Here is a 23,455-nt window from a genome sequence, read left to right as displayed (position 1 = left end):
AGGGAGTTACTAGCTATCTTCATCATTATTAAAAGGTGGCCATTTTTGTCTCTATATATTTTTTTCCAATAGATCTTTATCAGATTTTTTCCCACTCGTTTTCAAAAGTTGAGTCAATCACTAACAAGGTCTAGGCATGCTAAGACACGACTAGCCTCACCAAATGTCCTAAAAAAAAATAGCTTGTAATATTAATGTGTATCATAATTTCTATTTGAACCCTCATTTTCACAGCCATACAAGACCTTTGCTACCAACAGATTTGTAGTATTACCAGGGACATCTTAACAGTAGTCATGACATGTTAACATTAAAAAACAAAACAAAACACCTCTTAGCACTGCTTTCTTTTCTCATGTGTTGAATAGTGGCAGTGTAATTGGTTAGAGTAGCAATAAGGCTGAGTTTATATTAGCTAGAAGTTTATGTTGGCAAAAGAATCCACTGGCCTCCTTTGTGCACATCAATAGCTCTGACCCTCTATTACCTTACTATCTATCTTACTACCTTTACTTCACTAGCAAGTATTTTCCCCCTCTTCTGATAGCATTGTTTTTATGGTTTTGCTCTTAGAAGTACTCTCTTTTAAGGGTTAGAACGCAACACTCAGTAAATCTTTCTACTTGACTGGTAAAAGTTCTATCAAAATAAGCAGAGTTCTACATAATAAATTTCACAACCTTGGTGGACGGTCCGTAGTAGCAGTGTTTTGTTGATTAGGTTGACCTTGGATAAGTCAATTTAATTCCTTGGAGCCTTAGGAAAGGAATGCATTTCTTTAGAAATATGTAAGCTGGAGGTTGTATTAGGCATGACTTTCACAATCAATAGTTTGAGTTTTTCACTTGATTCATTTAGAATGGAACTTTTAATTTTAGGATAAAGAACTTCCATGATGGTGCCTGGCTGGCTCAGTCAGTAGAGTGACTCCTGATCTCTTGTGAGTTCAAGCCCCATGTTGGGCAGGGCACAGAGTTTAAAAAAAAAAAGAATTCCCACGGATGGTTCACTGCAACCTCCTGAAATTGAGCAAAATTTTGAGTACACGTTTTCCTCTAATAATGGTCTTCAGTTATTGAGCACATTGAACATTTACTATGTGTCAGGAAGAAAGCTAAGAGTTTCATAGGTTTTCTGACCTACTCCTCAAAACAACTCTTTGAGGTCAGAAGTAAATACAATTATTCAATTTTTATCCCCGTTTTACAAACGAACAATATTAAAATTTTTCTAAATACCTTTCCAAAGTTGAACTAGATATGTCAGACCTGGCAAGAAGTGGTGTTTAAACAACTCAGCAACAAACAATAATGATTGTATACTGAGTATTAAGAAGGCATAATACTTTTTATTAACGTATTTGTTATAATACAATTCACAATAAATTTGGGGAGCATTCTGTATGGAGCTTAGGCATTAAGATTCTTCTTGTACATGTACTCAATTTTCATACTGTCCAAAAGGTTTACATTTGAGGCAACATAGGACAATAAAAATATCTCGAATTTAAACTCCCTTACCTTTAGTCTGTAACTGTAGCTTTAGGCAAGTTACTTCATATTTCCTGGGTCTCAAACCTATTAGTTGCAGGGTTTTTTGTGAAATTAGACATAATGTACTTCAAGCTTTAGAGATACATATTTAGAAGGTCCTCTTTAAATGATATTACTTTTCCCATTGCTTCTTAGCTTCCCTTTTGGCTAAGATCAAGTGTAAATGAGTATCATTCTTCCTGGATTTTTTCAGACTGGTTTCTTCACCCAAAGGGACTTGGCTCTGAGCCTTTGTAGACCTTCTCACTGCTGACCCTTTCATTACTTAGAACCTTAATTCCATCAGCCAGGTTAGTCTCACCTATATATATTTCTTTTCTATCTGGGAGCTCTTCTTCAGAAAGTCTTTTTTTTCCCTAGCAACCACCCTTAATGTTTATGTCCGCAATAACCTTACTATTAAGCATTACACACAATAGGCACTCATCAGACAGACTTGCATATTTACTTTATGTAAAAACAAGCCAATTTTACAGAGCACTACTTACCCCAGACAGAGTATTCTTTAAAGAATTACAAGTTCAACACGCACTGCCTAGATGGCAGCCCAAGGATTCTGGACCAATTTGGTTATATGTCACCTCTTCTCCACTTGAACACAATGTTCCCTCACCAACAAGCCTATGAAATCTACTAACATTCACTGAAAAGTACTGTGTAAAATACAAAACAGCATATGCCACATATGCCCCCTCGAGGTCAGCTACAGTGCTAAGGGGACAGAAAGGTTGTGCTGAATTCAAAGGCTTTAAGCAAGAATTTGTATAATTTCAGGCAACTTAGAATTTTAAGTACTTTAAGCAAAATACATTTCTTAATGTTTTACTAAAGAAGATAAACAGTTCTGAAAAAGCTGTTACAAGTGACACATTTTGTACAATTTTTGAAGATAAAGTATCAATGACATATTATTATTTTAAAAATCTCATTATATCAAGAATATTGCATCCTATAATTGGGCTAAGTCTTTAGTGAAAATAGGAATAAGGATTATAAAACAAAAGGATTCTGACCATAGATTGTGAAAAAAATTTAATAAATTAGATTATCTCCTAGGTTAATTGTGAAATTTTTACTTACTTTTTAACAATGAAAATTATGAAAGCTGTCAGTTTTTCTTCTATTATTGGAATAATTTAGTTCATTTAAGACTACAGATGGTGTTAATATAATGAATATGGAACTTCAATAAAGACCTAAATTATATCTCTTTACTCCTTCACTCTAGTGGTGTATGTGTGTGTATAATCTCTTACACAAAGAAAAATGTCACATAAATCACCGTGACATAGAAACAGATTCAAGAGAAAACAGAAAAATGGACTATATATTAAGCTTCTCAATGCTAATTCTTAGAAGTAATAACCTATAGGATCTGTATTAATGGGAGGCAATTATGTGTAGCAGGAAAGAACAATGGGCTTTGAAGTCAGAACTAAGCTTGAGTCCTCGACTTTGCTGTGACCTTGGGCAAGCTACCAAATACCCCTAGGCTTCAGTTTCCTCATCTGTAAAATGAGAGAACACTATCTCAGTGAGTTGTAGCAAGGACAAAACAAGACAATACACATAAAACCAGAGTGCTTAGCATACAGGAAAAGCTGAATAATCATGATCTACCATTATTATGATTAATTATAATTGTTCAAATACATATCTGATGTAGGATTATATTATATATATATATTTTCTATTTACCCAGCTTGACAGAATGCTTAGATCATTAGCACTAGAAAACAGTGGCTCCTAATGGAAGGACCATTTTACAAACATAAACAATCAATGAAAATAAACAAAAACTCCTATTTTAAGGATTTTCTTTATGTGTCACAAAGATTACCAATGCTTTTATGTGAAAGAGCATCTGTAAATATGTTCATTAAACTATTTAACAATGTTTACATACAACACATAAATGTTTTTGAAACCTCAAAATTCACTAATAACCACAGTATCATTTTCAAATAAGCATGGTACAATCTTAAATATTACATCATTCAGATTATTTTTTAAACAGATAAACCTGTAGGAGATCACTCCAACATAATTGTCCATTAATTATTTGTAACAAAACAGGGTTCCTAGTAGATGTTTCAGCAAACGGATGGCTCCTCTACTGCTTGGGCACCTTCTGTGACAGCTTTGACACATTTGGCCATTGTCTGTGAGGCTCTGCTAATTGAGTCTGAAAGATATTTTAAAAAGTGCATTTTGATAATACAATTTTTAAAAAAGCACACAGTAAAACTTTCTTGTTGCACATATTCAGGAACAACAAAAAAAGACTATAAAACCCTATTGAACTATATGTAATGTGAGAGCAACAAATTCAGAAGTCCCTTATTAGCTAATAAATGTTTTTAACAATTACTCCTAGGAATGATTAAATAATTATATATATACAGCCATGGAGTGTCTGCGTGGCTCAGTCAGTTAAGTGTCTGACTCTTGATTTTGGCTCAGGTCATAATTTCACGGGTTCATGGGATCCAGCCCCATGTCAGGCTCTGTGCTGCCAGCACAAATTGGTATTCATTCTTTCCCTCTCTCTCTCTACTTGTGCATGCTCTCTCTCTCTCAAAATAAGTAAACTTAAAATAATAATAATTATATACATTCATACAACGTGCTAGTATGCAACATTAAAAATATTGTAGAAAATTATTAAAGACAGGTAAAACATGTACAAAATACTATTTTTGAAAAAAAGTTTATAAAATAGTATGTATACTAAAATCCACTGAATTGTACACTTTATGAGTGAATTTCATGGTATGTGGATGATATTTCAATAAAGCTGTCAACCCCCCTCCCCCCCATAAATGAATAATCATATCTTTTGTTTAAATAAATGTATGTGTATATCCCTGGATGCCTGACAAAATGTTAAAAAAATAAATATAGTTATTTTTCTGGATGGTGGGATCATAGTAATTGTTTGCTCTTTGGGCTTAAGTATGTATTCTATAACAAACATAACTAAAAAACAATTAACAATAATCTTAGATACAAACTTAAAAAATTTAAAAAAACACTATCTGCTTTGATAGAAAATTATTTAAAATCATTTTTAAATTACCTCATAACACAGATATTATATCAGGTGTTATTTTATACCAAATGGAAGATTTGCAGTAAAGAAGTTTCAGTAAGTCTGCATTCCTTAAAAACATTCCTAACAACATACATCAGAAGCACTGGGTTTTTGTTTTTATTTTTTTATTTTATTTTTCAGAGAGAGAGAGAGAGACAGCATGAGCAGGGCAGTGCAGAGAGAGTGGGAGACACAGAATCTGAAGCAGGTTCCAGGCTCTGAGCTGTCAGCCCAGAGCCCGATGTGGGGCTCGAACTCACGAACCATGAGATCACGACCTGAGCCCAAGTCAAATGCTTAACCAACTAAGCCACCCAGGCATACCTAGACGCACTGTTTAACATGAGTTTTGATATTTCTACTGTATTTCTCAGAAAAACCTTAGCAATTCTGGCTGTCACTTACAAAAATGCTTCCTAAATTAGTATACAATGATTTTATACACAACAGTAAAATTTTATATTGAAAACATGCTTACATTTCAGAAACAAAAAAAAAAAGAGAGTAAAATCAGATGATACAAATTACATTACTTCTGATGTTTGAAAATTTTCAAAGATTAAATAAAAATATCAAATATTCTTAATAACAGGTTGGAATCTTTTTTTTTTTGGCATTTATTTATTTTTGAGAGAGACAGAGGGAGAGATTGAGCGGGAGAGGGGCAGAGAAAGGGAGACAGAGGATCTGAAGTAGGCTCCGCACTGTGAGCACAGAGCCCAATATGGGATTCGAGCTCATGAACCATAAGATCATGACCTAAGCCAAAATCAAGTCAGCTGCTTAACAAACTAAGCCACCCAGGCACTCGAAGACGTTGGAATCACGATGCTAAGTTAGGTGATCTTCTACCTTCCCACCTTTTATATTTGGCAGGCATGCTGACAGATGCATACCTGTCATGTAGAAGTCTTTTATTGTTAGCTGAGGTGGAACAAGCGGATCAGCAAGAAGTTGCTGGTTCACTAGCTACAACAACAAGAACAAAAAAGCATGAGATCAATAATAGAATTGAAAACTAACACCAGAGGATACACTAGTATGAAAACTGCATACAGGCAAGTTTTTACCTTGGAGAGCTCATTTGCTTGCTGGAAATAATTGGCTCCTTCGACATCATCATATCGGACGAGATTAGGAGAGACTTCCTCCAATCTGTTCCTTACTTGATCCAGAGTATCATATGGAAGAGTCATACCTGCAATCTATACATATCAGGTTCCCAAAATTGACACAAAGCTTTAGTATTTAAAAATTCAAATCATACGTAATTGCAACTATAGTGAAATAATGTTGTACCAATGAAAATTCTATTGGCGTTCATTAGCATGTATATTGTGGTTAAGTGGAGAACACAATGGTCAAAAATTTTAATTCATAAACAGCTATCAGTATGTTAGTAATTTCTCTTTAGAAATTAGGCTGATCATGAAATAAATCATTAAAGAGATAATGGTATGCTAAATCTGAATGCTTTTGCTAACCTGATACTGATCATGAACAAAATCTATAGACAACTGTGTATAATTTTAAATGTCATGATGCCTTTTTTCTTTTTCACAATAAAAAGAGTTAAAAGCAGTATTTTTAGGCAAAAAATAAGCCAAAAATAAAAACACCAATATCAAATTCGCATTTTCTGAACATATTTTTCCAACAGAGATTATTCAAATCATCTCTGCACTTCAGACTTGCATCCGCTTTGTCTTTGACAAGCTAACAAGTCAAACTTCCCATTAGCAACATCACTAAGAACAAATACCTCAGAGAGGGCTCTTATAATTTTCCAGTCTTCTCTTGCCAAGCCAGGAGGTGTCACTGCTACTCTTGTCTGCTGAGCTCGGCCTTCAGTATTGACATAAGTGGCTGACTTTTCTGTGTAAGCAGCGCCTGGGAGAATAACATCAGCTATTGGAGCTCCAACGTCTCCATGATGTCCTGTGAAAAGACGGAAAATGCAAACCATATTTTAGCAAAAAATTGATTAGGTACCATACATGAACCCAGAAGATACCCTTTTGTAAATCCCATTAAGAATTTAAAAAGTGTTAAAAAACAAAAAATAATTACAAAATTGTTTACTAAATTACAATATACAAAACAATATAAAAATTTTTTGGAATAAAAAGCCCACATTTCAACTCCCTTCCCAAAGAAATCACTGATAAGCATTTGCTATGTATCTTCCCACATAATTTTTTGCAAATACAGAAATACACATAACACCGCACATATATGGGCAACTAGCTATATTATTTCTCTTGATAATTACAAACTAGAAATGCTCAGGTATATGTAAGTGAAATTTGGTAAAGTAGATGGAAATGGTGGAGGAACAAAAATGTAGTTCAGGAATGACAGTGATAATACTAAAAACACAATAAACAGAAAACTATACAAAATAGCTTGCTGAAAAACTGAAATAGTATAATGAAAGTTTTAATAGTTTAACGAAACTGTTAGAAGGAAAAAAGAACTTGAGTTAAACAAAATATATAAAATATTTAGTCTCATTTTTGTACATACATAGAAAAATACATGAAGCACACATTTCAAAACCATCATCAATGATTATCTCTGGATAGGATAAGGAGCTGGATGTAATTTATGTATTTTGCTTTAATTTTAACAAACAAAAAATACAAAACATTATATAATGCTTTTTATGTGCCATGGGAATAAAAAGCCTATTAATAAATTTATGGTGTTTGTGTAAAATGAAGTAGAGAGTTATGTAATACTTTTCCCTGTAAAATATCCAGGAACACTCTGGACTCCATCTATTCCAGGGAAACTTGATTACATTTATGAGTAAGAGTTCAAGAAAATGAGTCAAATACAAAGAAGCCAAAGGAGTACTGTCAAATATATTTCATTAAATTTTCTGTAACATAACACTCATGATTTTTTAAACTTTTTATACTGTTTATATAAAAGTGCTTTCCTCTAATTATATAATAATGGTAAACATTCTTTGAAAAGCAGAATTTTAGTGCTACATAATATTTCACTGTATAAATAAACCATAATTTAACCATTCCTGTTACTGAAGCATTCAGGCTTCTTTTAATTTTTTGTTATTAGATATCATCAGATAGTAATTTTTTTTTTAATTTTTTAAAATATTTGTTTACTTTTAAGAGAGAGAGAGAGAGAGAGAGAGAGAGAGAGAGAGAGAGAGACAGAGTGCGAACAGGGGAGGGGCAGAGAGAGAGGGAGACACAGAATCCAAAGCAGGCTCCAGGCTCTGAGCTATCCGCATAGAGCCCAATGCAGGGCTTGAACTCATGGAGCGCAAGATCATGACCTGAGCTGAAGTCCGATGCTTAACCAACTGAGCCACCCAGGACCCTTAAGTAATTTTTTTTAAAGTGATCTCTACACTCAACATAGGGCTTGAACCCATGACCCTGAGATCTAGAGTCAGAAGCTCTACTGAATGAGCTGGCCAGGTGTCCCAGGTAATAATTCTTTTTTTCTACAGGTAATAATTCTCAATTGCAGCATCAACTATGTAACTAATAAAACCTATGATTTGGTTTTTAAAAAATATTGAGGGGCGTCTAGGTGGCTCAGTTAAGCATCTGACTTCGGCTCAGGTCAAGATCTCACAGTTCATGGGTTCGAGTCCTGCATAGGGTTCTGTGCTGACAGCTCGGAGCCTGGAGCCTGCTTTGGATTCTGTGTCTCCCTCTCTCTCTGTTCTTCCCCTACTCACACTCTGTTTCTCTCTCTCAAGAATAAATAAACATTAAAAAAATATATTAAAAAAATATTGGGGCGTGTGTATGAAATTCTTGAACGGAAAATATTCAATCCACTAAATATACTGCCATACAGTTTCTAATCTACACAGTATTCGATTCTCTTCTGTTTCTGGTATCACAGATGCTACTTACCTTGATAAATAATGAAACAATCCTTTGGCAAATCCTGTCGAGTGATACAACCTCCATCTGCTCCCAGGAGAAATAGCACTTTGGGAGGGCTCTTACGAATTGCTTCCACCCCAGGTTTATAGCCAAGGTCCAAAGCAGCTACTTGGCTTGCAATCCTGTAAAACAATCAGATTTTTAGCACACCTGCAGTGTTATCATTATAAAAAATTAAATGTGATTGTTGAAATGATACTTAATCTCCTTTCTATTCAATGCTGACAAAGACCTTCCCTTATCTTCTTTACCCATTTTAAACAGATGTCAAAACCAGAAACAGCAGTTTTTTACTGTTTTAAGAATGGCAAACAAAGAAACAAGGTGCTTAGAATTATTAGAATAATTGTGGAAACATTATGCCAATTGAAATTACCCTAAAATTGGTTCTCAGTCACAGTAAGCCAAAAACTGTCATTAGATAAAAATTAGACGATTTTGAAAACTGAAAGGGAGAAATTAAAACACTACCCATAAGACTGTAACTTGGAGAAAACTATAATTAGTTCATGGGTGTATGTCCTTATGAAGTTCTTTCTATGAACATATACTACTCTTATAAGCAGAAAATAATCCTTTAAAGAACAAGTCTGAAATAACTATACTCTGAACAACTCAGTCTTTGGTCTAATTTGCTAATGTTAACTTTCTTTCTAGAAATAGTAGCCATTCTGAGGACCTACTATATATAAAGCAGATTGGTGTTTTACCTATTTGTTGGGGGAGGAGAGCAGGTCAAACCAACTCCTACCAGATGCTACTACTCTGTCAAACTCTGACTGGATAACGTCAAAAGAATGAAACGTTTTTAAAAAAAGTGTAAGATATATATAACGAAAACTACAGAACAACTTTGAAAGAAAGTAAAGACCTTACTAAATGGAAAGACATCCCATGTCCATGGATTAGGAGACTTACTACTGTTAAGACAATACTCACCAATTGAACTTATAGATTCAGTGCAATCCCTATCAAAAATCCCAGCTGAATACTTTACAGAAACTGACAAGTTGATCCTAAAATTCATATGGTTTGCAAAGGACCCAGAATAGCCAAACCTATCATGAAAGTAAACAAAGTTGGAAGACTCCTACTCCCCAATTTCAAAACTAATCCCTGTGCCCCAATAGTATTTTTTTAATGTCTTGATATCTCTCTCTCAAAGATCTGAGCAGAGACTCACATTAACTTATGACAGTCTACCTCATCCCGGAAAAACAAACTCAGTAAGACTAAGTTTTCCCTTTGCAATAAAAGATACGTCCTAATAAACTAAAATGAACTTTCAAAAAAAGGAAATCTTTTAATAATGAAATGAAAAACAAGGTTAATAAATTAAAAATTACATCAACGTCAGTGCTCTCTAGAATGAAAACCGACAAAATGATGGAACAAAACAAGACATTTTCTCTAAGGGTGCCTGGGTAGGTCAGTCGGTTAAGCATCTGACTCTTGGTTTCAGCTCAGGTCATGATCTCACTGTTAGTGACTTTGAGCCTCGTGTCGGGCTCTGTGCTGGCAGTGCAGAGCCTGCTTGGGATTCTCAACCTCCCTCTTCCTACCCCTACCCCACTTGTGTTCTCTCTCTCAAAAGTAAATAAACTTTTTAAAAAATGTTTGTTTATTTTTGAGAGAAAGTACGCAAATGGGAGAGGGACAGAGAGAGAGAGAGGAGACACAGAATCCAAAACTGTCAGCACAGAGCCTGACACAGGGCTCAAACCCACAAACCCCAAGATCATGACTTGAGCCGAAGCCAGCCACTTAGCCAACTGAGCCACCGAGGTGCCCCAATAAATACACTTTTTCTAAAAAGGCATTTTCTCTAAACCCAGAAAAAAAGGAAATGAGAAAAATTATGAGGGAAAAGAACCAAAAGTCTGAGGGCCACCAATGCATAACAAAAGAAGCTTCTGCATGAGAGCAAGTAACTAAGTAAACCAGTAACTATGATATTCCCAGGCAAAGGTAATGACAGCCTAGTGTCACCACTTATATTCTGGTAGAATTTTCTTTAACATCAAAAATAAGGAACCCTTAAAAATCAAGAACCAAAGGGCAAGCAAGCAGACACGCACACCTACACAAAGTCAGGTCATTCTCAGGGACAAAACTGAGATTACAGGAGATTCTCTTTAAAATGTTAAATGAGGGGCGCCTGGGTGGCGCAGTCGGTTAAGCGTCCGACTTCAGCCAGGTCACGATCTCGCGGTCCGTGAGTTCGAGCCCCGCGTCAGGCTCTGGGCTGATGGCTCGGAGCCTGGAGCCTGTTTCCGATTCTGTGTCTCCCTCTCTCTCTGCCCCTCCCCCGTTCATGCTCTGTCTCTCTCTGTCCCAAAAATAAATAAAAACGTGGGAAAAAAAAAAAAAATTTAAAAAAAAAATAAAATGTTAAATGAAATGGTGAAAAATTACTGACTATTAAAAGAAAAAAAACTGTCACCTTTGTACTTAGCCAGGTGTTTATCTGTGAGAAGGAACCAGAAATACATTGTTAGACATTCAGGAATTTTTTTGAAGTTATTAATTTTGGTACCCATTCAGAAACACAAAACTGTACGAATAAGGACATGGATGCAAGGGTGAATTAAAAATAAGAAGTAAAAATTGTGACCAGAAAGGATCCAGAGGTGTCGGTTAAGCGTCCAACTTTGGCTCAGGTCATGATCATGTGGTTTTTGAGTTCGAGCCCCATGTCGGGCTCTGTGCTGACAGTTCAGAGCCTGGAGCCTGCTTCCAAATCTGTGTCTCCCTCTCTCAGCCCCTTGCCCACTCACACTCTGTCTCTCTCTTTCTCTCTCAAAAGTAAATAAACATTTAAAAACATATACAAAATATAAAGTTTTTCAAAGTGTTTACAAGATTTGCAATGCCAAATCAAACCAATAAAGGAGAAATATAACACTGAAATTAATGTTTTAGAATGTATGAAAATACTTCTAAATGAAAACAATTTGCCTATCATATTTAAAAGTGGTTAGCTTGGGGCGCCTGGGTGGCTCAGTCGGTTAAGCTGCCGACTTCGGCTCAGGTCATGATCTCACGGTCTGTGAGTTCGAGCCCCGCGTCAGGCTCTGTGCTGACAGCTCAGAGCCTGGAACCTCTTTCAGATTCTGTGTCTCCCTCTCTCTGACCTTCCCCCGTTCATGCTTTGTCTCTCTCTGTCTCAAAAATAAATAAACGTTAAAAAAAATAAAAAAATTAAAAAAAAAAATTAAAGTGGTTAGCTTTAATCCTTAAACAAATTTGAAAAGTAATACGTGGAGTGCCTGGGTAGCTTGTAGGTTAAGTGTCTGACTCTTGATTTCGGCTTAGGTCAGGATCTCAAGGTCGTGATATCAAGCCCTGGATTGGGCTCCGCGCTAAGTGTGGAGCCAGCTTGGGAATTCTCTCACTTTCTCTGATACTGCATTATTTTTAAAGACTAGCGCCTCCCCCCAGATTTAAAAAAAAAAAAAAAAGCTCAACATGACTCTTCATCAGGGAAATACAAATCAAAACCACAGTAAGACACCACCTCACACTTGTGAGAATGGCTAAAATTTACTACACAAAAAACAACAGGCTTTGGAAAAGATATGAAGAAAGGGGAACGAACACTCTTGCACTGCTGGTGGTACAGCCACTCTGGAGAACAGTACGGAGATTCCTCAAAAAACTAAAAGTAAAACTACCCTACAATCTAGCAATTGCACTATTAAGCATTTACCCAAAGGATAAAAAAAAATACAGATCTGAAGAGGTACATGCACCCCAATGTTTACAGCAGTATTAACAATAGCAAAACTATGTAGAGAGCCCAAATGTCCATCAGCTCATGAATGGATAAAGAAAATGTGGTGTCAGGGCGTCTGGGTGGCTCAGTCAGTTGAGCATCCGACTTCAGCTCAGGTCATGATCTCGCGGTTTGTGAGTTTGAGCCCCGCATCAGGCTGTGTGCTGACAGCTCAGAGCCTGGAGCCTGCTTCAGATTCTGTGTGTCTCTCTCTCTGCCCCTCCCCACTCACACTCTGTCTCTCTCTCCTTCAAAAATAAACAAACATTAAAAAAAAAATGTTTTTAAGAAAATGTGGTGTGTGTATGTATGTGTGTATACACACACACACACACACACGACAGAATATTACTCAGCCATCAAAAAGAATGAAATCTTGCCATTTGCAATGACATAGATAGAGCTAGAATGTATTATACTAAGCCAGATAAATCAGAGAAAAACAACTATCATATGATTTCATTTATATGTGGAATTTAAGAAACAAAACAGATGAACATATGGGAAGGAGGGAGAAGAGAAGAAAGGGAAATACACCACAAGAGACTTTTAACAATAGAGAACAAACCAAGGGTTGATGGAGGGAGGTAGGTGGGAGATGGGTTAGATGGGTGATGGGGATTAAGGAGGGTACTTGTGATGAGCGCTGGGTGTTGTATGTAAATGATGAATCACTGAATTCTACTTCTGAAACCAATATTGCACTATTAACTAACTCAAATATAAATAATAAAATATAAAATGAAATGAAATGAAATAGTAAACTAGGGGTGCCTGGGTGGCTAGTCAGTTGAGCATCCGACTCATGATTCTGGCGTTAAGTCATGATCCCAAGGTTCTGGGATCAAGCCCCACATCGTGTGGGGAATCAATCTCTCTCTCTCTCTCTCTGCTCCTCTCCCCTGCTCACTCTTGCTCTCTCTTAACGAAAAAAAAAAAAAAAGACTAGCATCAATTTACATGTTAATAATAATGAAACAGCTAAAATTTTATACATATTCATGATATTAAACAGCCATTAAAGTTTATAAAAAATTTCTAATTACAGGAGGAAATTTTTTTTTTTTAATTTTTTTTTTTTAACGTTTTATTTATTTTTGAGACAGAGAGAGACAGAGCATGAATGGGGGAGGGGCAGAGAGAGAGGGAGACACAGAATCGGAAACAGGCTCCAGGCTCCAAGCCATCAGCCCAGAGCCCGACGCGGGGCTCGAACTCACGGACCGCGAGATCGTGACCTGGCTGAAGTCGGACGCTTAACCGACTGCGCCACCCAGGCACCCCAGGAAATTTTATCAGGTAATGAAAATTGATCAAAACCAGGTTACAAAACTGTTTACACAATATGATTTCAACTATATAACTAGAAAAATATTTACACAGGAAAAAAAGGACCAGAAGTAGCAACAGTAATTATCTGTAAATTGTGGAATAAGGATAATTTCCATTTTTGTATACTTTGTTGTCTTTCCAACTTTCTAAAATAAATTTGCATTATTAATATAGTCAGAAAAAAAACTTTCCTTACATTGAGTTCTCATGTTTACATTTTTATCATTTAATCGAAGTCACAGGACTTGCTGCAATTATTGAACCAAGGTATACTAATAGGGTACAGATTTTCAAAATTTTGTCAGCACTGCTTTTTCAAATATTTTAAATACTATTTATTATCTCAGGTTCTTCTCACACAGAAAATAAAGGTTTTAATCTATTTTGCATCTGCTACAGATGCTAAATATTAAGCTGTTTGTAAGTCTAAATGTGACAATGTAACAGAATACACGTACACAAATTACTTGAATTTTACAGTATATAAAACAATTACTCAACATACCTATGAAGGATATTCATAACTTTCCAATCACTGGTAACATCACTACTCGTCCGAATCTTTTGAGCAATGTTGGAAACAGCTGCAAGAATTGCTGCCCCATCATTTCTTTGGAGTGCAGAACTGCCTAAAACCACCATTGGTTTTTTAGCTTCATGTAATACCTATTTAAAAAAAAAAAGAATTTTGATTAAAAAATCTAAACAATCAACTAAATCTAATCAAATTTGCATCTACGATATGTTGTGTCAAGTTTTAGTTTCAATGCAGAATGCCTTTGATTTTTACTAATCAACATATAGACATACATCCAACCAGATTTAACCAAAAACATGTTGCCAATGCTACGGTGAAATGGCTAAGTGAGAATCAGATAAAACAGACTTTCTAAAACTAAGTACTGAGAATGAAAGACTTTCCCAAATATCCTTTGGTCAGAATGATTACGGGTATGTCCAAGAAAAACTGGGCAACGTCCCTACAGACATTTAGTTGGTACCGTCTAAGAGGAAAAACCACACTCAAGTACCATGCTACAGTCTATCTACCCACCATGCTCCAGACAAGGAGGAAGAGGTAGGGAAAGCAACAATCACTAGGATTACAACGCAGAATAGCTAAGACTTTAAGGGCTCTGCTTCCTGAATGTCAAAACATGAAGGGAAGTGCATGCCAAAAGCAAAGGAAACAACAGATTTGGTGGAGGATAGAAAAATTAAAAGCTGAAGACTATATAGCTCACTCTCCTGTCCACCCTCTATATCATTCCTCAATAAATAAGCGGCCCAAAGCAAAGAATCAGCATGAAAAGTATGCCTACATACTAGGGGAGGACATTGATCACAAGAGGAATTTCCCAAGAAAATGTGAAGTGTGCAGAGAAATAGTTTTCAATAGCCTCAGAGAAAATGAAAAACACGCTTTTTCTCGCTTGAAAAGAAAGGCTTAGAAGAGTGACAAAACAGAGAGTATTATACAATAGAAGGACATTTTGTCACAGAACTCAGGAAAGAACTGAAAGAGAAACAAATTAGCGATGAACATCATTCCAGAAACAATAAAAAACAAAATAAAACAGGACTTCAAAAATAGGGACAAGAAAGACAGGCAATACAAAATCATATAAAGCAAACTGAAAAAGAATAAAAGAACAAAGGAAAAATGACAGAAAAAGACACAAAAGGGGATCCAGTATCTGCTTTGTTGGTTCATTCTTTTTTTGTTAGCAGCACATCTTAACTAATAGAAAACAGACTTAAATCTAGTATAGAAAAAAAACATACTTATCTTCTGGGGCATGGAGATAGGAACTAGAAAAGAGGGACACTTTTAAGTATTTTTTTTATATTTTTGATCACTGCAGTTGTAATCATGTTTTTCCTATTCAAAACAAAGGAACTGGGCTTAGCTGCCTTGTCCCACTTGACTACGCCTAAAGCTACACCATCTTGGAACAATAAGGAGAAGCGCACACGCAAACACACAAGGAAGCAAAGGCACAGAGGATAGTAAAGCAGGAAGGAATGTCCTTCCATGATGACATCCTTGGACAACCACAACATCTGTCAAACTGCCTACCCTCCAGAGCCATTACATGAAAACCAGAAACTTCTTTCATTTTTTTAACAATCAGCACTCCACCATACACACACAAATACTAAAGTAAAAAGAACCTTGAATCTTCACAATGAAAGGTATACCATGTTCCATAAAAATGTGACAGAGAACCACCGTTAAGGTATTCTGGTGAAGTTATTAAATTTCAAAGATAAAGATCTAAGTATAAAGTATCAAAAAAAAAAAAAAAGTTTCTATGGGCGGCTCAGTTGGTTAAGCGTCTGATGCTTGATTTTCACTCAGGTCATGATCTCACAGTTCTTGAGATCAAGTCCCACATGGAGTTCTGCGCAAACCCCTGGTTGGGATTCTCTCTCCTCTCTCTGCTCCTCCCCTGCTCAAGCTCTCTAAATAAGTACCTAGACAGTTAAAAAAAAAAAAATTAGGACAGGGGTGGGGGGAAATATGACTGACATCACACTTCTCCACAGTAACAAAAGGCCTTGTTTATAAAGTTCACAAAGAGAAAAAAAAGAGTGTGGCTCAAGTACTCTGTATCCTGCCAACACTCTCTTCAGGAATAAAACAGACACTCCCAAGCAAGCAAGAACTCAAGGTATAGTGTACTTATCAGCCCCTCTTGGAAAAGTAAATTAAGACCTATAAATACCAGACAGCAATGAGATAAATGTAAATAAAGCGCTCAGTAGGGAAGGACTGGTGAAATTTAGTAATAACTCTTGCAATAAAGAAAGATTTCCTAAAGTTTAATTGTTTCAGGTTCACTTCAATTTCTTTTCTGATAATTTCAAGTAAAATTAAACCATGGTACATAAAAACAGCATGTATAACACGATCTCATCTTTGTTTGCCTATCCATCCATCTTGCTCTATACATGAATAGAGATGACTATGATGGTTCATCAATGCTTGTTTGGGTTGGTGGAATTTGGGGTAATACTTTACTTTCTTCCATTTTCTTTCCTGTACTGGTGTAATTTTTAACAGTAATTACATATCACTCTTATAAAACAGTAACTTTTTAAACTAAAAATGCTTAAAAATTAACAAAGGTAGGTACATATAACTTGAGAGCACCTGGCTGAATGGATGGTTACCCAAAGCAATCTCCTGAAGAATTTTGGGGGAATCTCCCAGATGGTCATATCTGTAAGTGAGATCCACTGGGCTGCCAATAAGGGCCACTTTTAAGTCATTATGAAGCCAGCTGAAATAAAAATGACAAACTTTTAGAGCTAAATTACTAATTCAGAATAGTCATCAGTCTCATCAATGCTAGGGTCTACATTTATGTTACAAATGTTAAAAACACAAAAACACTCACAGCACACTTAACCTTAACAGATACAACTTATTGTATACCTTTCAAAATAATAATGCTGTAAGAATACACACCAAGGTAAGTCAGTGAATTAATTTGCTGTTAGGAACCCTATGCAACCTATAAATAAAACTTTTAATTTTAGAATAAATGATTTATAATTTTTATTTTGCCTTATCACAGCAGAGCCAGTCATCTCCTAATTATCCATTAAGGCCACTTTAATATAGTTCATGAAAATAAACTATATCATTCATATTTATTCTCTTTGATAGGCAAGTATAGAACCAGTTCTTCTAAAAATAGTTACAAATGCAGTGACCACATATTGTTTGTCTGAGACAGTGCTGGTTTTCATCTGTTACCCTGGAGTAATTAATTCCCCCTGTCACTCTCAACAGTATCACATTATAGACAAATTATACCAACCTATTTATAAATCTCTAAAATATGAAAAGATGGAGGTATTCTACAAAATACCTGGCTTTGCTCTTCAAAAAAATGTAAAAAAAAAAAAAAAAAAAAAACAACCCTGGAGAGAGTCATGACACTAATTGCAATGTGTGACTTGAAACTGGATCCTGGGCAGGTAAAAAAAAAAATCATTAGAAAAAATTATAAAAGAAATTATGGAAAAATTGGTGCATCTTGAATTATTTCAAAATGAGAAGATAAAGTAAAACGATCAGCAGGAGAAGAGAGAAGGAATGGACTGATTAGAAGCAGCCCTCCAATTATCTTCTGGAGTCTCATTCCGACTAACACTATTAGGAATCAGCTAAGTAGTCATTTTTCAGATGTAAAACAAATTATTATATAACCAGTTTTTAAACCCTGAATATTACTAACCTCTTTCGAATTCTAGCATTAAACAGTGGTGCCTCAAAACGCGGATTTGTACCAACCAGAAGGAGAACATCTGCCTCTTCCACACCAGCAATTGTAGTATTAAGAAGATAATTAGAACGCAAATCTGTGCTAGAAATACAAAATTAAAAATGCAGGTTTACTAATACACAATGACAATCCACGCAACATTCTCAAGTCCACAAACCCAAGGTATTCCCAGACAAAAAAATTCTTAGGAAGTATTTCTAAATTACATCAAAGTTTCAGATACTTAGTATTGATAACTGGATTCTCTAATAGTTCCTGGCTTGACTTTGGCCTATATATGTGAAAACAAATTGGTGGGTATGATGGAGAATCCAAGCGGTCACATATCAGCCATAGGTGTATTTTCTCTTTTTTAAATTTATCTTTTTAAGTAAACTCTACCACCAATGTGGGCTTGAACTCAGAACCCCAAGATGAAGAGTCACCTGTAGGGCACCTGGGTGGCTCAGTCAGTTGAGCATCTGACTTCAGCTCTGGTCACGGTTTCAGAATTCATGGGTTCGAGGCCCGTATCAGGCTCTAGACTTATGGCGCAGAGCCTGCTTGGGATTCTCTCTTCCTCTCTCTCTGATCCTCCCTGACTTGCACTTTCCCTTTAAGTAAATAAACTTAAAAAAAAAAAATCAGGAAAAAAAAAATCACTTGCTCTACCAACTGAGCCAGCCAGGCAGGCGCCCAGATGTACTGATTTATACACAGCTTGTCACAACAACAACAACAACAACAACAACAACAACAACAACAAAGCAAGCCTAGATGCTAGATTCATACTGCTCACCCAGCTCCTGCAGTGGGGAAGACCTCTTCAGTGCACAAGGTGTCAGAGTCCACTCTATTAAGCAAATCTTTGAGAGCTACCAGGGCTTCAGCATCCACCAAGCCACCTGCAATTGCTGCCACATCCTTGCCTTGAACACTCTGCAACTAGAAATGGATGAAAAGGGTATCACCAAAACACCTCCGTTCGGCAAAGACCACTGCTCAGAACACAAAGCAATAGTTATTTGTAAGTATAAAAAAAAGCAATGAACTTTTGACTTAAAAGGTTTACACTAATTATTAATATAAAAGTGAGAAGCAAAGGTGTAGATGAGGCTAATAATACCACCAGCTTGGAGGGAAGCTGTTTTATATTAGAAACAAAGAGGTCTCATAATGAAGTTTGGAGAATGAAGAGTGAGGAATTACAGCTAAATACAATTTCTTCTGAAGTATCCACCGTTCCCTCAAGTCCTTTGTGTATGTTGCCTTTGTCTCTGGCTAGAAAGCCATTCTCTCCACTTTTGCTCTGGCAAGTTTGCATTCATTCTTAGATTTTGCCTAAGTCACCTCACGTAGGAAGGCATCCTTGATACGCTGGTCGTGGTTAGGCACCCCTCCCACAGGCTCTCTCAGACATGATTTCCTGCACAACTAACTGCAGCAGCACATGATACCTGACTGACTCTGCATCTTTCCCGACTACAAAATTGTGGGAAGTAGGGACCATATATTAGTGGTCTCTATAGCCCTACTTCCAGCATATCTGGTATTTGGTTCTTTTATTTGTTTTGTTGCATTTTTTGTTTTTTGATTTTATTTATTTTTTATTTTTTATTTAAAAAAAAATTTTTTTTTCAACGTTTATTTATTTTTGGGACAGAGAGAGACAGAGCATGAACGGGGGGAGGGGCAGAGAGAGAGGGAGACACAGAATCGGAAACAGGCTCCAGGCTCCGAGCCATCAGCCCAGAGCCTGACACGGGGCTTGAACTCCCGGACCGCGAGATCGTGACCTGGCTGAAGTCGGACGCTTAACCAACTGCGCCACCCAGGCGCCCCTGTTTTTTGATTTTAGAGAAGAGAGAGCAAGTGAGCACAAGTAGGGGAGAAAGGGGCAGAGGGAAAGAGACAGAGAACCTTAAGTAGGCTCTACATTCAGAGCAGAGCCCGAAGTGGGGCTCGATCCCACAACCCTGGGATCATGACCTGAGCCACAATCAAGAGTTGGATGCTCAATAAAGACTGAGCCACCCAGGCGCCCCTCTGGCATATGGTTCTTAATAAATGCTCATTAAATGGAAGGCAATCTTGGTAAAACAATAGAAGTGAAGAGACATACATGACCCCTCTTTGTTACAAAGATATCCCTTAAAAATTACAAATACTATTTATTCTATATTTCAATTTTTTACCATTCCAGCTACACGAGAGAGTGCATCTTCCCAGGAAGTGTAGGTTAAAAGCCCCTTTTCGTTTCTGACCATTGGCTCGGTTAGTCTTTGACGTTTTAGCCCATCATAGGCAAATCTAGGTAACAGAAAATACACCATTTACGGAATCTTGCTAGAGGCAACTATAGTTTTCAAGTTTAAAATATAAAAGAAATGTTATTTAAATAACTTTAACTGGTTAAAGTGTCAAACAGAATAAATACCTGAATACAAATAATTACTTCAGGTCTTTTGAAGGATGAACTAATAAATTATTTTATGAACACCATCTGAAACTAAAACATCTAAAAAGTTTGGGTTCTTATGATTTGTTTTCAGCTACCTGAATACTCTTGAAATTGTAACACATAAAAATCTGACAGCTAAAGAAGCCAATCATTGAATCACTTTTTCTTTTTTTTCTCAAATCACTTTTACTTATAAAACTTGAATACCTCCAGATATTTTATCAAAATTATCACGTGCAAGCTCTAACTTATATTTAGCTTCTTTTCTCCAATGAACAAACTGGAATAGATTAAATATATTAATCCCCTTCAATTTTTCCAACTGGGAGGAAAATGGTATTTGTCAAACTTAGTAAGAAAGCCATTGATATACCTAGGACTATCAACATTAGTTTTGTCCAGTTCTCTATACAAATAATCTAGATTAACTAATTTACAAGGATAAAGACAGTCCCTTAAAATTAAAGTGACTATAAAATTTAGTTTAAATCAACTGCAAAAGTGAAGGAAAACAATGTAGTAGCACATACCTGGTTTTATCAGAGATCCACTCTTCATTGATGTCCTCATGCATCCTTGGCAAAATCCGCATCACCTCTCCAGTTCTTGTGCTTACCACAATATTACTTCCAACTGCATCCATTACATCAATGGATTCCGTCTTTCTGAGAAAATAAACACCTATGTTTACCACATTTATTTTGGCAATAAGGACAAAGTTTCTGTTACCTGGTTTCCCAAAAACAAAAAATTTTACGATGACTTTCCTTTCTGAATTTCTAAAGTTAATGGGACTCAGAGAAACTGCAATAAAAAAAAATACCCTCGTACTTGAATACGTCACATTAATTCCTACTGTAAAAATAAAGCTTTAATAATTGTTATCTAGGGGCGCCTGGGTGCCTCAGTCAGTTAAGAGTCTGACTCTTGATTTCGGCTCAGGTCATGATCTCATGGTTCGTGAGTTTGAGCTCCGTGTTGGGCTCCGCACTGACAAAATTTCTTAATCCGGGCTGTCAGCGTGAAGGCTGCTTGGGATTCTCCATCTCCCTCTCTCTGCCCCTCCCCCACTTGCGCTTGCATGCATGCGCGCTCTCTCTCTCTCTCACAAAAATAAACTTTAAAAGAACAAATAAATGAATAAATAAAAATAGGAACTGTTAAATAATACAAAAGCCAATGGTAAAGGCTCCAAATGGCCAAATCTGATTATCAAGATAAATAGCAAGAGAGTAAGATTTTTGGGTATGGCCAATTAAAAAGTCTGATAAATCCTCCCCACAAAAAGCAAAAATAAAGCTGGACAAAATTAACAAAAAACAACCAATTCAGCACTTTGGAAATCTTCCAAAGGCAAACACCATCATGAGAAGCTTTTATGTGGGGCAAAACTACTGAACTTCAAGCAAGAAGCATAGAAATCAGCGGTGGTGTGTCTTGGGGCCTGTTCTCATCCCCTTCCTACCACCTGAACAGGAGGCTCTGCCAGGCTCAGGGAGGCTGTGGAGATGGAAGTTTCTTTTCTGCATGCATTATGGGAGTTTCAGGAAGCAAAAGAGAAAAACCTCTACTTGAACATTTCACCTATGTACTGTGCCCCATCCCCCCAATCTTTTTATATACATAAAATACATGGCTTAAAACACAGAATTTTGAGATACTCCCACATATTCTAGTGGAAGTCTAAATATGGGGGGCAATTTAATGATAGGCTTTAGAACCTTAAAAATATCCAAATTTGTTGCAACTACCTACTCCATTTCCCAGTTTAGTCAGAAGAATCAGAGATATACGCGAAAATTTACGAATAACAATTTTTATCATAGATTTACAACTATATAGAAACAAACTAGGGGCGCCTGGGTGGCTCAGTCGGTTAAGCGTCCGACTTCACCCGGGTCACGATCTCACGGTCCGTGAGTTCGAGCCCCGCGTCAGGCTCTGGGCTGATGGCTCAGAGCCTGGAGCCTGCTTCCGGTTCTGTGTCTCCCTCTCTCTCTGCCCCTCCCCCATTCATGCTCTGTCTCTCTCTGTCCCCAAAATAAATAAACGTTAAAAAAAAAAAATAAATACTAAACTAAAACTCAAAATAAATAAACGTTAAAAAAAATTAAAAAAAAAAAAGAAACAAACTAAAATGTCTAATAATAGGAACTGATTAAATAAAGGATGATATAGCCACATGTCTGAAAACAATATACAATGAGAAGAGACTATAAATTTTAAAACATCAAGACAATTTTACTCTTTGGAAGAACAAGTGAATAAAATAATTATGTGGTTAAGTACTTTGGAATCAATCTCCAAGAAAACTATAATTAATTTGCCAGATCATCCTATCCTTTAATCTATCTACTTACTTTCCATTAAGAGGGTTTTACTTAAAGCAAATACATAAAACCTTAGCAGACCAAAACAATTAGAATACAGGAAGAAAATGAATCTTAAATTTTTTTGAATACTAGCCAATTAAAGGATAAAAAACAAATTGTCAAAAATTACAACACTGAATACCTTGTTTCCCAAGGGCGGGCAGTAAAAGCATAGGGCTTCGAAGTCAGGGCACCTACAGGGCAGATATCAATGATATTTCCAGACAGTTCAGACATGAACATCTTTTCAATGTACGTGCCAACTTGCATATCATTTCCTCTGCCTGTTGTTCCCAAATCATCTACTCCTGCAATCTCACTTGCAAACCTGCAGGATAAAAATATACCATCAAATGGTAAAATCCAGCAAAATTATCTCCTTTCCTATGATCACAGTGAGATAATGATTTTCAAAACACCAAAAAGACACGAGTTTATTTTCAATGGTGAGAAAAGTCCTTGAATAAAAAATTGTTCAATGCTTGCATGTAATTTAATCACAGCATAACACAAACTGCATGAATCATAGGTATAGCTCCGCAAGTTATCAAGGAGTTAATGCTTGTATATTTTTATTTGTAAATTCCACAGAAGTTGATATTCACTGAAAGTGAACGATTCATTTTATTGGCTTATGCAGAAAACATTAAAAACATCCC

At 36.3% G+C, this 23,455-nt stretch overlaps 1 protein-coding gene across 4 annotated transcripts in view; it reads right to left on the bottom strand.

The window, feature by feature from the left end:
• Positions 1 to 1,979: 1,979 nt before the first annotated feature.
• The window catches only part of NDUFS1 (NADH:ubiquinone oxidoreductase core subunit S1), a 30,941-nt gene continuing 9,465 nt past the window's right edge, over positions 1,980 to 23,455 (bottom strand). For all 4 annotated transcript variants that reach the window (XM_047870855.1, XM_047870853.1, XM_047870856.1 and 1 more), the window contains 12 exons: positions 22,939 to 23,124; positions 20,955 to 21,089; positions 20,159 to 20,273; positions 18,763 to 18,908; positions 17,937 to 18,065; positions 16,844 to 16,973; positions 14,192 to 14,352; positions 8,547 to 8,701; positions 6,410 to 6,585; positions 5,718 to 5,852; positions 5,544 to 5,616; positions 1,980 to 3,738 (listed from right to left, as the gene is read on the bottom strand). In XM_047870855.1, coding sequence (XP_047726811.1) covers positions 3,647 to 3,738; positions 5,544 to 5,616; positions 5,718 to 5,852; positions 6,410 to 6,585; positions 8,547 to 8,701; positions 14,192 to 14,352; positions 16,844 to 16,973; positions 17,937 to 18,065; positions 18,763 to 18,908; positions 20,159 to 20,273; positions 20,955 to 21,089; positions 22,939 to 23,124 — 1,633 coding nt within the window. In that variant the 3' untranslated portion in view covers positions 1,980 to 3,646. The remainder of the gene's footprint in view (positions 3,739 to 5,543; positions 5,617 to 5,717; positions 5,853 to 6,409; positions 6,586 to 8,546; positions 8,702 to 14,191; positions 14,353 to 16,843; positions 16,974 to 17,936; positions 18,066 to 18,762; positions 18,909 to 20,158; positions 20,274 to 20,954; positions 21,090 to 22,938; positions 23,125 to 23,455) is intronic.

Source organism: Prionailurus viverrinus, chromosome C1 (assembly GCF_022837055.1).
Source record: "Prionailurus viverrinus isolate Anna chromosome C1, UM_Priviv_1.0, whole genome shotgun sequence".
In the NCBI taxonomy this organism is placed as follows: domain Eukaryota; kingdom Metazoa; phylum Chordata; class Mammalia; order Carnivora; family Felidae; genus Prionailurus; species Prionailurus viverrinus.
Note: the sequence above shows the minus strand (reverse complement) of the source record. Positions and strands in the feature narration are given on the sequence as shown.